Source organism: Drosophila miranda, chromosome 3, assembly GCF_003369915.1.
Source record: "Drosophila miranda strain MSH22 chromosome 3, D.miranda_PacBio2.1, whole genome shotgun sequence".
Classification (NCBI taxonomy): Eukaryota; Metazoa; Arthropoda; class Insecta; order Diptera; family Drosophilidae; genus Drosophila; species Drosophila miranda.
The window spans coordinates 20,832,654-20,845,623 of record NC_046676.1 but is presented as its reverse complement, the minus strand read 5'-3'; the positions used below and the strand labels follow the sequence as shown (position 1 = coordinate 20,845,623).

At 42.8% G+C, this 12,970-nt stretch overlaps 4 protein-coding genes across 5 annotated transcripts; 1 reads left to right on the top strand and 3 right to left on the bottom strand.

The window, feature by feature from the left end:
• Positions 1–43: 43 nt before the first annotated feature.
• On the bottom strand, positions 44–1,424 carry LOC117188367. Its single transcript, XM_033392101.1, has 5 exons — positions 1,351–1,424; positions 1,174–1,236; positions 936–1,116; positions 705–882; positions 44–646 (listed from the first exon to the last, which is right to left on the bottom strand). Coding segments are annotated over exons 2-5 (723 nt in total). The 5' UTR covers positions 1,176–1,236; positions 1,351–1,424; the 3' UTR covers positions 44–284.
• A 177-nt stretch (positions 1,425–1,601) lies between these two features.
• On the bottom strand, positions 1,602–2,435 carry LOC108158333. The gene is made up of 3 exons (XM_033392099.1): positions 2,286–2,435; positions 1,780–2,230; positions 1,602–1,726 (listed from the first exon to the last, which is right to left on the bottom strand). Exons 1-3 carry the CDS (start codon positions 2,325–2,327, stop codon positions 1,644–1,646), a joined length of 576 nt encoding a protein of 191 aa, XP_033247990.1. The 5' UTR covers positions 2,328–2,435; the 3' UTR covers positions 1,602–1,643.
• A 724-nt stretch (positions 2,436–3,159) lies between these two features.
• On the bottom strand, positions 3,160–4,344 carry LOC108160632. The gene is made up of 5 exons (XM_033392105.1): positions 4,275–4,344; positions 4,098–4,160; positions 3,860–4,040; positions 3,629–3,806; positions 3,160–3,570 (listed from the first exon to the last, which is right to left on the bottom strand). Coding segments are annotated over exons 2-5 (726 nt in total). The 5' UTR covers positions 4,100–4,160; positions 4,275–4,344; the 3' UTR covers positions 3,160–3,205.
• A 1,131-nt stretch (positions 4,345–5,475) lies between these two features.
• Positions 5,476–10,217, top strand: LOC108160564. Of its 2 annotated transcripts, none has more exons than XM_017294643.2 (6): positions 5,476–5,494; positions 7,117–8,523; positions 8,699–8,831; positions 8,894–9,036; positions 9,098–9,442; positions 9,500–10,217. In XM_017294643.2, exons 1-6 carry the CDS (start codon positions 5,479–5,481, stop codon positions 10,036–10,038), a joined length of 2,583 nt encoding a protein of 860 aa, XP_017150132.1. In that variant the 5' UTR covers positions 5,476–5,478; the 3' UTR covers positions 10,039–10,217. The 2 variants fall into 2 exon arrangements, with proteins under 2 accessions (XP_017150132.1, XP_017150133.1); XM_017294644.2 differs by lacking the exon at positions 5,476–5,494 and adding an exon at positions 5,889–5,992.
• Positions 10,218–12,970: the final 2,753 nt, after the last annotated feature.

Sequence of the window (12,970 nt, the reverse complement as noted above, 5' to 3'; positions counted from 1 at the left end):
AATTCAATTCAAAAGGTTCCCGCCAAAACCAACTGCGTGTCTGTTGAGTATCAAAATATTTGCCAAAGGAAACAAATTGTTTATTTTATCGTTTGGCCAATCGGCGTTTCACATCTCTCAAAAATGCCCATGGTTCCCCCATTATGCGCCTAGTTTACATTAACTATAATAATCTTAAATGTTTGAAAAAGTGGACAGATCTTGCTTTCCTGGTCAAACATTTGGTCTTGAGGGACACTTTCAATATTTTCTTTAGAAAACCATAATAAAAATAGTGGAACTAGTTAGTCGGTTGTTTCCATTTTGTGAACAAATTTCTCCATTACAGCATTAAGACGCTTGTACTCCTTGAGCTGTTGCTGCATTAGGTCTGAGATCTGTGTGCCTAGAGCCAAAAGCGCGTCCGTATTGGCTTCTGTGCGCTGGGCGTTCAAGCGAGTTTGTCTATTCATGTCCTGCAGCTCCTTTGCAATGTCCATTAGAATCGGCACCGTGCTCTCGTGTTCAATTTCTAATTCATTTACATCATTTTGAACCAGCTTGCGCTTTTTGGCAGATGGAGTTTGCGAAGTGCTAGTGCGCTCCAATTTCACGCCGATATGTCTGTCATTGATCCGGCTGAAGCAGTCATCTTCTTCCTCATCATCTTTACATAAAAAAGAAATAGTACATACATTTTTTGCGGCTTGATATTTTTGTCTTACCGTCATCTGTGGCTGTGACCTCGTCGTGCTTATCATACAAGTCACAGATCACGGCCACTGCATCCTCTAGAGCAGTGAGTGTATCCTGATACAGCGAGCCTTTGCCGCAGGCATTTGAATCTTCCAGCCTGTTATTGTTAATCTTTTTACGAATGCAGCTTTTCCAGTCTTTCCATACCTATCAAGAGCCAAGTGAGATGACGGAACATAGCGCAATTGCTCGGCACTTACTCTTTTCCACTCACAAACTTCTTTGACAGGCGGACCCACGCTATTTAACTCCTTTGAAAGCCGCTTCCAGGCGGCTTCAGCTGCCAGCTTATCACCCTTGAGGTAGTTTATGGCTATCATTGGGTGTCTCTCCATAAATGCGATGAATATGGCATCTTGCTGCGCAGTTCTGTGTTTGCCCCTGTATACAATGAGGTGGTAAGTATACATTTTTACGAACATTTTCAACATTATTTACATGTTCCGTGGTTTTTTGTTTGACTGATTGGTCAGTTTGGCCGCTGGATTCGTTGTCAGAAATCTGTGGAGAGGACAATCCGGCGTTCACTTCAGCAGTAGCAGGGAGTTGAATCTCTCCAGATTTAGATAAATCTAGCGATCTATTAATTTATTTATTTACGAAATATTTATTTACCTTATCAGTGTTACCGTGAACTTATCGATCAAATATACGGTCGGACTCTTAGAAATATACCAAAATATACCGTCTCATTTTAAAAATATACCGTAAATATACTGACGAGTTCAAGTTCTATTTTACGTATTCCTCGTTTTTGATATTCCGACGAATATTACCAGCTATATAGAACATTGAGCCATGCCCACATAATTTTATACGCTTTATCAATCAATTTTCTATTTAACTGGTGTATTCTTAATACTTGCTTTTATTGCATTTTGCGTAAAAAGAGGTTTTAGCGAAATAAGTCAAACAAAAAACAAGTAGCGAAATAGGTCATTTAGTGCATTCTGAGACGGTGTACCAGCTACACTTAATAGTGTTAAACATTCTAGAAAAAACACATAGTTATTAAAGAAATATTATGGGGAATCCAATACCAACCCAAAAACTGGTTTTGATCTTGATGTACAATCATCCACTCAGAGAGGAGTCTAATGATGCCTTGCCCAAAGATGAAACGTTTGCGAATGAACTTTGTTAAAAAAGTAATTGCTAGAGTATGCATTTTGGGCGAGTGCGATTTAAGCAGAAAAAATACTAGGTGGACTAGTCCTGGTGTTATCACATCTTTTCCATCTTTGTTCTGATCTATGAGCACCGTTAAGACCTGCTGCAAGTCGACTTGTTTGCGCTGTAACGAATCACGATACCAAACGGAGTAGTCTGCCAAAGTTATCTCTTCTTCATTATTCTTTATGACATTTCGCAAGAATGGCAGCAAAATGGATCGAGAGATGCGCGCAGATTCTGGATCACGATTCACACTTGTCATCGAAATAATGGCGCTGAGCATGAATGGCGTGAGAATGACATCGGGCAAATGCGAGAAGTTCTGCCAATACAAACTAGCATTAGAATTCATTCAATTTAGGAGAGCCCATATTCACCCTCAACATTACGGCCAGATGTTTCTCAGTTAGTTTATACATAGTACAGTAATTCAAATGATGGAGTATAGTCTCTTCGGCCTCCCGCAGCTCTTTGTCCGAAAATGGATCTGATGGTAAAAATTAACAAATTATAGAAAGAGACACACAGTAAATTATTGAAATAATTAGGCGAACCTATGCTACGTTAAAAATTTCTCCGTTACTGAGATTTATGGCCCTAAAAAGACGGAAATTTTAGTAGAATTTTGTAGCATTCTATGGGCGCAACTTACTTGAACATGTCAGCAATGGGGGTCAGGATTGAAGGCGGCCATCGCATGGTACATATACTTTTCACTGTATTGTTTCTATACTCGGTTCCATCGGTTCCCACCCCATTTAGTATAAAACGTGGAGTTGCCGAAAGCAGAGCCAGTGAATCTGGCAACAAATCCTTCCAACCAACGCACTTGGCGTCTCCCTGTCGCATGCCATCCACACAGTGCTCGATAATCCAGGCCAGTTCATCAGCAGAAAAGGTGGACAAGTCCTGGGCCAATCGTGTGATCAAATCGAAGGATTGTTTATAGTTCAGCTCTACACTACGCACTTAAATTAAATATGTGCAACTGTATATATATGAACTTTATTTCATTTCGCAAGCCTAACAGCAATACTATAAAAGCAGCTTATTTAAAAATTGTATAGTTCATAGTCATTAATGCATAATTTTCCCATTCATATGCTCATCAATAATTGTATTCGTGAGCCTCTGACCCGGAAACCGTTGAACGGAAGACCCAGAAACGATATTGGAACTAAAAAACAGTACACTACACAATTTTGACAAGAAAATTCAATTCAAAAGGTTCCCGCCAAAACCAACTGCGTGTCTGTTGAGTATCAAAATATTTGCCAAAGGAAACAAATTGTTTATTTTATCGTTTGGCCAATCGGCGTTTCATAACAAATTTCTCCATTACAGCATTAAGACGCTTGCGCTCCTTGAGCTGTTGCTGCATTAGGTCTGAGATCTGTGTGCCTAGAGCCAAAAGCGCGTCCGTATTGGCTTCTGTGCGCTGGGCGTTCAAGCGAGTTTGTCTATTCATGTCCTGCAGCTCCTTTGCAATGTCCATTAGCATCGGCACCGTGCTCTCGTGTTCAATTTCTAATTCATTTACATCATTTTGAACCAGCTTGCGCTTTTTGGCAGATGGAGTTTGCGAAGTGCTAGTGCGCTCCAATTTCACGTCGATATGTCTGTCATTGATCCGGCTGAAGCAGTCATCTTCTTCCTCATCATCTTTACATAAAATAGAAATAGTACATACATTTTTTGCGGCTTGATATTTTTGTCTTACCGTCATCTGTGGCTGTGACCTCGTCGTGCTTATCATACAAGTCACAGATCACGGCCACTGCATCCTCTAGAGCAGTGAGTGTATAATGATACAGCGAGCCTTTGCCGCAGGCATTTGAATCTTCCAGCCTGTTATTGTTAATCTTTTTACGAATGCAGCTTTTCCAGGCTTTCCATACCTATCAAGAGCCAAGTGAGATGACGGAACATAGCGCAATTGCTCGGCACTTACTCTTTTCCACTCACAAACTTCTTTGACAGGCGGACCCACGCTATTTAACTCCTTTGAAAGCCGCTTCCAGGCGGCTTCAGCTGCCAGCTTATCACCCTTGAGGTAGTTTTTGGCTATCATTGGGTGTCTCTCCATAAATGCGATGAATATGGCATCTTGCTGCGCAGTTCTGTGTTTGCCCCTGTATACAATGAGGTGGTAAGTATAAATTTTTACGAACATTTTCAACATTATTTACATGTTCCGTGGTTTTTTGTTTGACTGATTGGTCAGTTTGGCCGCTGGATTCGTTGTCACAAATCTGTGTAGAGGACAATCCGGCGTTCACTTCAGCAGTAGCAGGGAGTTGAATCTCTTCAGATTTAGATAAATCTAGCGATCTATTAATTTATTTATTTACGAAATATTTATTTACCTTATCAGTGTTACCGTGAACTTATCGATCAAATATACGGTCGGACTCTTAGAAATATACCAAAATATACCGTCTCATTTTAAAAATATACCGTAAATATACTGACGAATTCAAGTTCTATTTTACGTATTCCTCGTTTTTGATATTCCGACGAATATTACCAGCTATATAGAACATTTAGCCATGCCCACATAATTTTATACGCTTTATCAATCAATTTTCTATTTAACTGGTGTATTCTTAATACTTGCTTTTATTGCATTTTGCGTAAAAAGAGGATTTAGCGAAATAAGTCAAACAAAAAACAAGTAGCGAAATAGGTCAATCAAAACAAACGAAAAAGGAAATTGCTCAATTTTGATATTCCCTTGAATAATGCTGACTAACTAAATCTCTCAGCAATGCCCACATAGTTTTATCCTATTGATGAATAAATTTTCTACAAGATTGGATAGTTTTTAATCCTCGCTTTTATTGTATTTATTGTAAAAAAAGGTTTAAACGAAAAAGTTCAACAAAAAAAGAGTCGCTATATTGCGTGTAAGCCGTAGTATAGGCCTTTGTACACCCTATTTTGTTAATTTTATATGAAAGTATAAATATTTATATGAAGATAAAACGTAACTAATAGAGACCTTTTCTCAAATTGACATTTGTTAGACATGTTCATGTATATGATGAGTGTTTTTATATATATCTCGATCCTGATACCTATTCTTGGTCCCTACAAGAAGACAATAAGCTTTAAAATATCGTTGAAATATTGAAAATATTATTAAATAATATTGAATAATATTAAACTATATTGAAAATAAATTGTTTTTGCCTGGGATGTCAAACATATTCACAATTCTAGAACATCCATTTCCCCAGGGTATCCAAAATGTTGCATGAGTCTGGCCCATACAAATTGAATGTTGGGATATTGCTGAGCTGAAAAGGGACATTGTGGCGAGGAAAAATCCCATCAGAGGAATTCCCAAAAAAATCCCACCAAACTTAAGCGCCAAATAGAAATTGTTTGAAAGTGAATGAGCGAAAAGGATATAAATGCACTCTATTGGAATAAATGATACTCGTAAGTACGATTTGTGATCGAAAATTCAAAACCCTGAGTATGGAAGTTTCTATACCCTTTCTTCTTAAATATACCTTTGAAAAAATAGATTGATCAACAACGGCACCGATCTAGACGATCCTGCTTATGGGTATAAGTATGGGTATGTATTTGGGGTGGTTCCATAATGAAAATTAAAAATTAATTTTGAAAATTAACTTTCCGTTAATTTCAAAACGAACATAAAATAAACCGATTAATTTAATCGGCAGTACTGTGAATTATGTTTATTTCCACTGGAAATTACACAGCACTAAATAAGCACGCGCTAGTAGATTATTTAAAATTTGAAAATCGCGCCATTCTTTTTTGAAAATAGATGAATGATATTCTATTAAACTATTATTATTAATTATTTTAAGATATTAACCCTGTATCAGAACAAAGTTTAACTGAAATGATATGAAGAACTGATTTGCACATATTGCTCAGAGTTATTCACCCAGTCCCAAACGGGCCATATCTTATCACTGATATTAGTATAACTACTGATAAGCTTCTCTCAAAAATTACCACACTTGCCTCAGTTCGCACATGGGCGAGGCACTAACTTGCTCAAAGAACCCAACTTCAGTACGAACAGTCCAACAGGTGGAACAAGGTAATGCTGGAAAGCGCTGTGCACATCGGTAGATGGAAAAAAGACTTTCAAAGAGTGACGGATCGAATTATTCTGTAATAAAAGTGTGAACTGTGCTATTTTAAGAAAAAGAAATAAAGGAAGAAATCATCAGCTTAAAACAATTGCGAAGACTACCTCGAAAACTAAAAGTTGAGAGTTTCCACAAGTTAGTTTGTTATCTAATCGCAGTGGCTTCAATTGTAGTGTGTTGGCTTATATATAGTGAATCCATAAATTGGGGCGCAGGTCTGAAGTGTTCTTTTTGTGAGTTTTACACCTGACTCATTTTCCTGTGTACGCATAGTATTCATAGTTGTCGGTACCCCCGTATCGCAAACTAGCGGTATTATCTGTTGTATGGCAATGCCAATAAATATCAGCTAGCAGTCCGAAGAAAAGGGTACAAAAATTCGTTGTTGATCTTATAACAACTGATAACCGATATCGGTATCACTGCAGTACATACATACCATATACATATGTGTGTATGTATGGTCTGCACTTGACTCATTCTCGTTTACAGTGCCTTTTTTCGGGGTGGAGTGAGGGAATGTTCGGGACATGACGTCACCCTCCCTTCGATAATCTAGGCTGTAATATGGATCTATATCAGCTAGCCGACGTACGTGTTGTAAGGGCGGACGCGACAAGAACCGGAAGTGACACATTATTGCTTTCCAACGACGGATCTCAATTTAACTGTACCTATTCACTCAGATATTACCAGTACTCATCCCTTAGTCATTTATCAACCGATTAGTAACGTTTTTAAGGAATTATTGTTTTTATTTACAATGAGGTTATCAATATAGTATCTTGGCATTTACAACGAGTAAACATTGAGACACCTAAAAGCCCATTCTGCTTGCTGTTCATTGATAAGGCCACTGCGATACGGACTGGGAGAGTGAGCCATTGGAATGTGAAAAATAGGTCTAATTTCAAAACTAATTTCTGTCACTGGCAGGCCAACGATATCAGAATTTATTACTGGCTAGAATGTTTTTGGGTCAGGGCTAACCTAATAAGGCAAAAGGTTAACCATATGTGCATGTGTAATTGTAAAACCAATCGAAAGCTTAATCGAAATCAATTTGTTATAGGTTTCCAAACGAAAACGACATACCACACCATGATACCCACAAATTGCATGGCAGCAGCCCTCTGCCTGGGTCTGACCCTTATATTGGGGACTGTGCAGGCACAGGAAAATGCAATGCTGCAGATACCACCGTCACTCGTGGAGTGCTACAACACATCATATTTCATGAACCGAGACAATCGACTACCAGCCAACATGGACACGCTGATTTCGCTGATCGAGAAGGTGGAAAACAGCTACCCCACGTCCGGCGTACAGGCGGACATTAGAACAGTGGCGGTGTCCTTGCTCCATCGCTTCCGTCAGGACGGCATCAAGAGGGCCCCTGGTGTGACTGCCATCGATGGTGTTATTCCCTACAGTCCGACCGGCTTCCAGTTTCCCAAGTTTCGGATTTTGCTTTCGCGCCTCATCCCCGGCAATGCCAACAGTTTTCCCAACAGCTCGCTGACCAGTGTGGAACGATGCTCTCTACACTTCATGCTCTCCAGCACCTTCGACACGAGGGTGCGCGGCGACGAGAACACCGTTTGTAACCAGCTCTCCCAATATCGGGCGCACCGACTGCCGCGGTCAGCGAAGAACGACGACGAGAACAACTTCATCGGCGATGTTGAGTGGTTGAGTGAAGACACTCGTCCGAAGCGGGGACGCTCAGCCATCCCAGACTCGAAATATGTTCAGTTCGGAGAATTGGACTACGAGACCGACTGGGCTTATTCGGGCACGGAAGGCACCAGCCAGTGTCCCGTTGAAGACGGCCTTGTTCGTACCCCCTGGGGGACCGTTTCCGCCGGCACCGTGATAGCTGGAATTGCGGCTGGCGTTCAGCAGCAGACAGTCCAGCTAAACACCTTGCTGGCTCTGGCCAGCCAACGACGTGGGCGAGGACGCAGTCAGTCCCAGACAACCAACAGCATTGACAATCGCTGGGCGGCTACTCTGGCCGGAGACTTGGCCGAAGTCACGCTGGTGCAGGTGCCGGTGTCCACCAACAATGCAGCTTCTGTCGGCGCCACTGGGGGCTGGAACGACACGGTTCTACCGCACTGGTATTTCTTGTCGCAGCGCACCAATCTGGAAGCTACCGATGCCGAGATTCGCGGAGGCCTTGATGGCTTAATTCTGGCCAAAAATGTGGCCACCTGGAGGACGCAGGCGTCCAGCTTAAAGTTGTCCCAACTGCTTCGAATGTACTACTCCACGAATGGAGTGCTAAGCTCTGGGGTCAACGCGTGCAGTCGGCAGAGCCAGTTCCCCAATGTGGCCCCATCGGCAGAAATGACAGAGCAGACCAGTGCCTTCGCACAGGTCCTGGATCGGGAGATGCAGTTGCGTGTCACCCTCCAGCCGTTGGCCATCACCCAATTTGCTTCAACCGCCGCCCTTTCCCTGGTGACGTATGTGCGTAAGTAATCTTGATCATCATTTGAAAACTATCGCGGAACCACTCAGTACAATCATATAGCACATTTCCAAAGGATCTTTGCGAGCTTATTAGATTAACGATGCAATCAAGCAATGCATAGCGTTTCTGTCCTTGTGGATTACCCTTTTTCTTCTTATTTCTCCCACTGACTCAGCGCAATCCCTGAACGATGTTTCCTGCACGGCGACCAGCAGCCTGGACTTGACGGATGTCATCACTCCCATGACCAATTTATACATTTTCCTGGATACCTCCTGGCAGTACAGCTCCATTGTTGACTATGTGTTGTAAGTTGGCTTCCCATTGCGCTATTAACTTGTATTTTATTATACTCGATGGTCCCTTTCAGCTACGTCATGCAGCAGCTAAATATCCATCCCTATGCCAGCACAGTTACTTTGCTGTCGGCGCAGGACGGGTCGGTGATTGTGAACACCACCCACTACATCACAGATGTCTCCCAACAGTGGAATGTGACGACACAGGCGACATGTAGGTCATTGCTGGCAAGGCATTTGGATCCAAGTCTAACTTTATTTGGTTCCTCCCACAGATGCCCAGGGTCTGAACTTGCCCAATGTGCTGCTTACGATTCAGAACATTACCCAGAACCTAATGAACGCGGAGCAGACGAATTCGAGTCTGAGCGGTCACTCTTTGGTGGCCCTGATCATACCAAATCAGCAGACCATCAACGATGGTGACTCGTCCTACGCCACCACGGAAATCCAGTACATTCAAGAGCAGATACCAGATCTGCGCTTCATCTACTATGGTGGTGGGAGCATTCAGCGTTTCGCCAGCTTTGTGCGTGATTCCACCCAGGATTTGTTCCCACTAACCTTGGGTAGTACGGTCGCCACTTCGGCAGGACCAGTTGCCAAGCGCATTGCAAAAAGTAGGAAGATAGTTTCGATTTGATTGAGTTGTTGCAATGACAATGTTTGTCTTTCAGTACCTCGTCGCATCATCAATCCACGCTGCGGATCGACCTGGATCACAAGCAGCTGGGGCACTGACCAGATGGACCAGTACGTCGGCCCGGGCATGGTCAACTTCTATCGTGTGTCAGCCAACTACTTCTTCGGCACTGGCTCCAACCGCCTCGTGACTATTCAGTCCCAGAATGGTGGGAGCTATACTATCTGCACCTCGCGCAGCTATGAGTGGCCCCAGCAGAACTCAACGACAAGCTCGACCAACACGAGCACCATTGAACAGACCTGCTCTCAGATCACCGGCAACAGCTTTTCGTATGACCTGTCCAGCGCTTGCAACGGCTATTACACCATCACACAGTGTCCTGATCTGTATCTGTCAGTTCAGGCCACCACCAACACCACATCCTGCACACAGGACGCATGCCAGACACCAGATCAATGGCGTTACATTGTTTCTATGACCAACATGGGCTGCTACAGCGGAGTCTCGGGACTCGCAGCCAGCCTTTTGACAATAATGTTCGCTTTGATTCTGCAAAAGTGGTTGCAATAGTTGCATTAGTGGTACAGTAGTGCAGTAGTACTGTGGTGCAGTCGCAGAGTTCAAAATACATATACCTTCCCGTCCCTAACCGTGGGGTTAATTATTGTGTCGTTTTACATTAATCCTATACGTTTTTTAAACATTAGTTGTATGTTCCAGTGAAATAGAATAAAGTCCCCAACTAGAACTATGCACACCCCTTTTATTTCAACAGTGGTTCCCGATAGTTAGGCCCCTTACAGGCAGCGAAACTAATCAAAGTTTATTGTTCTTTGTTTCATTTTCAGCGATAATGGACTTCTTTCCGTTTCAGCAATGGTCCGATGTTTCCAATATGACAACAGTAACCACAGATATCTATGTGTTTGTCGACACATATTGGCCCTACAATTGGGTGGTGGACTACGTGGCGTAAGTTTTTCTTTACTGGGATTCCTTCATTGTGTGATTTTGATTGAATAATTCGTTGTAGGTATGTACTCCAGGGCATCAACATACATCCCTATGCCAGCAAGGTAACCCTTTTTGCAGCTTCCGATGCCTCGGTCCTTGTTAACACCACGGACTACATTATCAATGTGTATGAAGAATGGAATTCCACATCGCACTACTGGCGTAAGTTCTCGTACACAGAATCGTATGACTTACTATTATTGGCATCTCAGACCCGCCTGGATTCAATCTTCCGCTCATCCTGAATACGTTAAGCAACAGAGTGGAGGATCTACTGGAAGAGGATCGAGTCGCTGACAATCTTGGCGGACGTTCACTAATTGCTCTGCTAATCCCAAGTCCCACATCCTTTGTGAATGAGCGCGACTACGACTACTGCCAAAGTTATATAGAGCGTCTCGGGCAGAGTCTTCCGAACCTGCATTTCATTTACTACGGCGGTGGGGCTCTAGTGAGGTTCCACGACTTTGTGCAAGACCCCAGTAAAGATTTGTTTGTTTTGAACACTGAAAAGTCACCCGAGCTGTGTGGCGACCCTGTCATTACACGCATTCGGCAGGGTAAGAGCTTGGCATCTCTTGGCCTCACATTGGACAACATTTCACCTATGTCTTATGTTATTTGCAGTTCCCCGTCGCCTTTCCAATCCACGTTGCTATTCCAACGGAGCCATAAGTGAGTTTGGCATGAACTCTCTGAAGCAATTTGAGCGTTTGGGCAGCATTAATTTCTACAGACTGGATTCGCTCTACCTGCCGGTCAGGCAGAGCATGCGCTACCTCAAAATATCACCAATATCATCAATAACGTTTACAGTCTGCACGTCACGGAGTCTTGCACTGCCGTTCCGAAATCTAAGCGCCCCACTGAGGGATGGGGAGAGCTGCGAGTCAACGGCCTTGGGATCGTATAGCTACGATCTGACCGATGCCTGCACTGGCTATGACTTTGAGCCGTGTCCCCCTTTATTCTTTTCCGTGCAAGCTCAAAGTTTTGGAGAGATCTCGTGCACTGATCCGGAATGCCAGACGCCCGACGAAGCCCAATATGTCATCAGCTTAAACAATCTCGGCTGTAATGGCGCTGGGGCCCAGCAGGTGACTCTATCATTGGTGGTATCAGCTCTACTAATTGTATCCGTAGGTCACCCTTAAGGGAAAACTAGTGTGCCATACGGAAAAGTCGAATAAGCTGAACAAATATGAATAAATATAGGTGCAAATAAGTGATTTGGTCCGCGGGAAAACGTAATATATTTGGGTACAAAGTACCGTTTTAGGTACTATGATAGATCAAGTTCTCTCCGTGCTTTGAAAATTGTAGGACATGTAGAATACGTGACCATCGACACGACACGAAAAAAGTGGCGCGGCAGGGATATAACGGGATATTCTGCTTCGCAGGACTACCGCCAGAGGTCTAGAGGGCTGGGATATAACGAAAACGAAAACAGGGGCGCGCATGGATACAACGGAATCTCCTGCCTCGAAGGACTACCGCTAGAGGGCTAGAGAGTGTGACGATAAAAATCACATAAAAGTTTTCGTTACAAGAAGTGATTTTTTCTGGTATCGATATTTTATACTTTTATCGATTTTAAATTGTGGAAAAAGTACACGCACGACAAAAAAACTAAGTAGAAATGTGGATTATAGTGTGTTTATTGCTGTATATATTATACTATATTTTAATATAAGTCCTTGGGGTCAGTTAAACTAAACTGAAACATGGCCTAGTACTTAGCTGAATAGAATATCCTTTGGGTGGGAAAAAAAAACGAGAGAGAGCATGCATAATGGGCCGGTAGGTAGATAACTGAAAAGAAGTGACAATCTCGCCTAGTGGACAATGGAAAACTCCAGGGGGCGAGCTTTTTATCAAATGATGGAATTGGTTGAGCATGTCCACCGGGTGTTAATGGGCATTCCCGAAGAGGAAGCAACGATTTTGGAGATTCTGTGGGCCCTGCAAGGACTGCTGATTAACGCCAGCATCTCCGAAAGCCACAAGATGCGACTATTTGGACTCGAATCTAAGAACACTTTCGCTTTTCGTTCCTCTTTTTTTTATAATTTGTGCATTCACGAGGTGCCAGGAGTAAAAGCCAAAAGTAAAATGAAAGCCGTGAGGCGACAAGTCACTTTAATTTACGAAACGTCAACATTTTCTAGTAGGAGTGCTGTCGTCCTGCCAGTGCAACATTTTTAATAATCTAAAGATCTTTGGAGTTCCGTTCCACACTACCGACTAGCATTCAAGTGCTCGGAGTGTTCGAGGAAAAACAAAAATCATCAATTTTATTTTTGGCTTTCAGATGTAATTCTTGTCAGGAGCATGTTGAATGTCGACTGTTGACAACCCCCGCGAGTAGGCAACGATTTTGCTATTGTTGCTTTGGCAGCAAACCAAATTTTGGGGCACAAAAGGCGCTTTGTTGGAGGCGGACAGGAGCAAGGAGGTGTTTTTGTGGGGCTTTGTAATCTTTGTA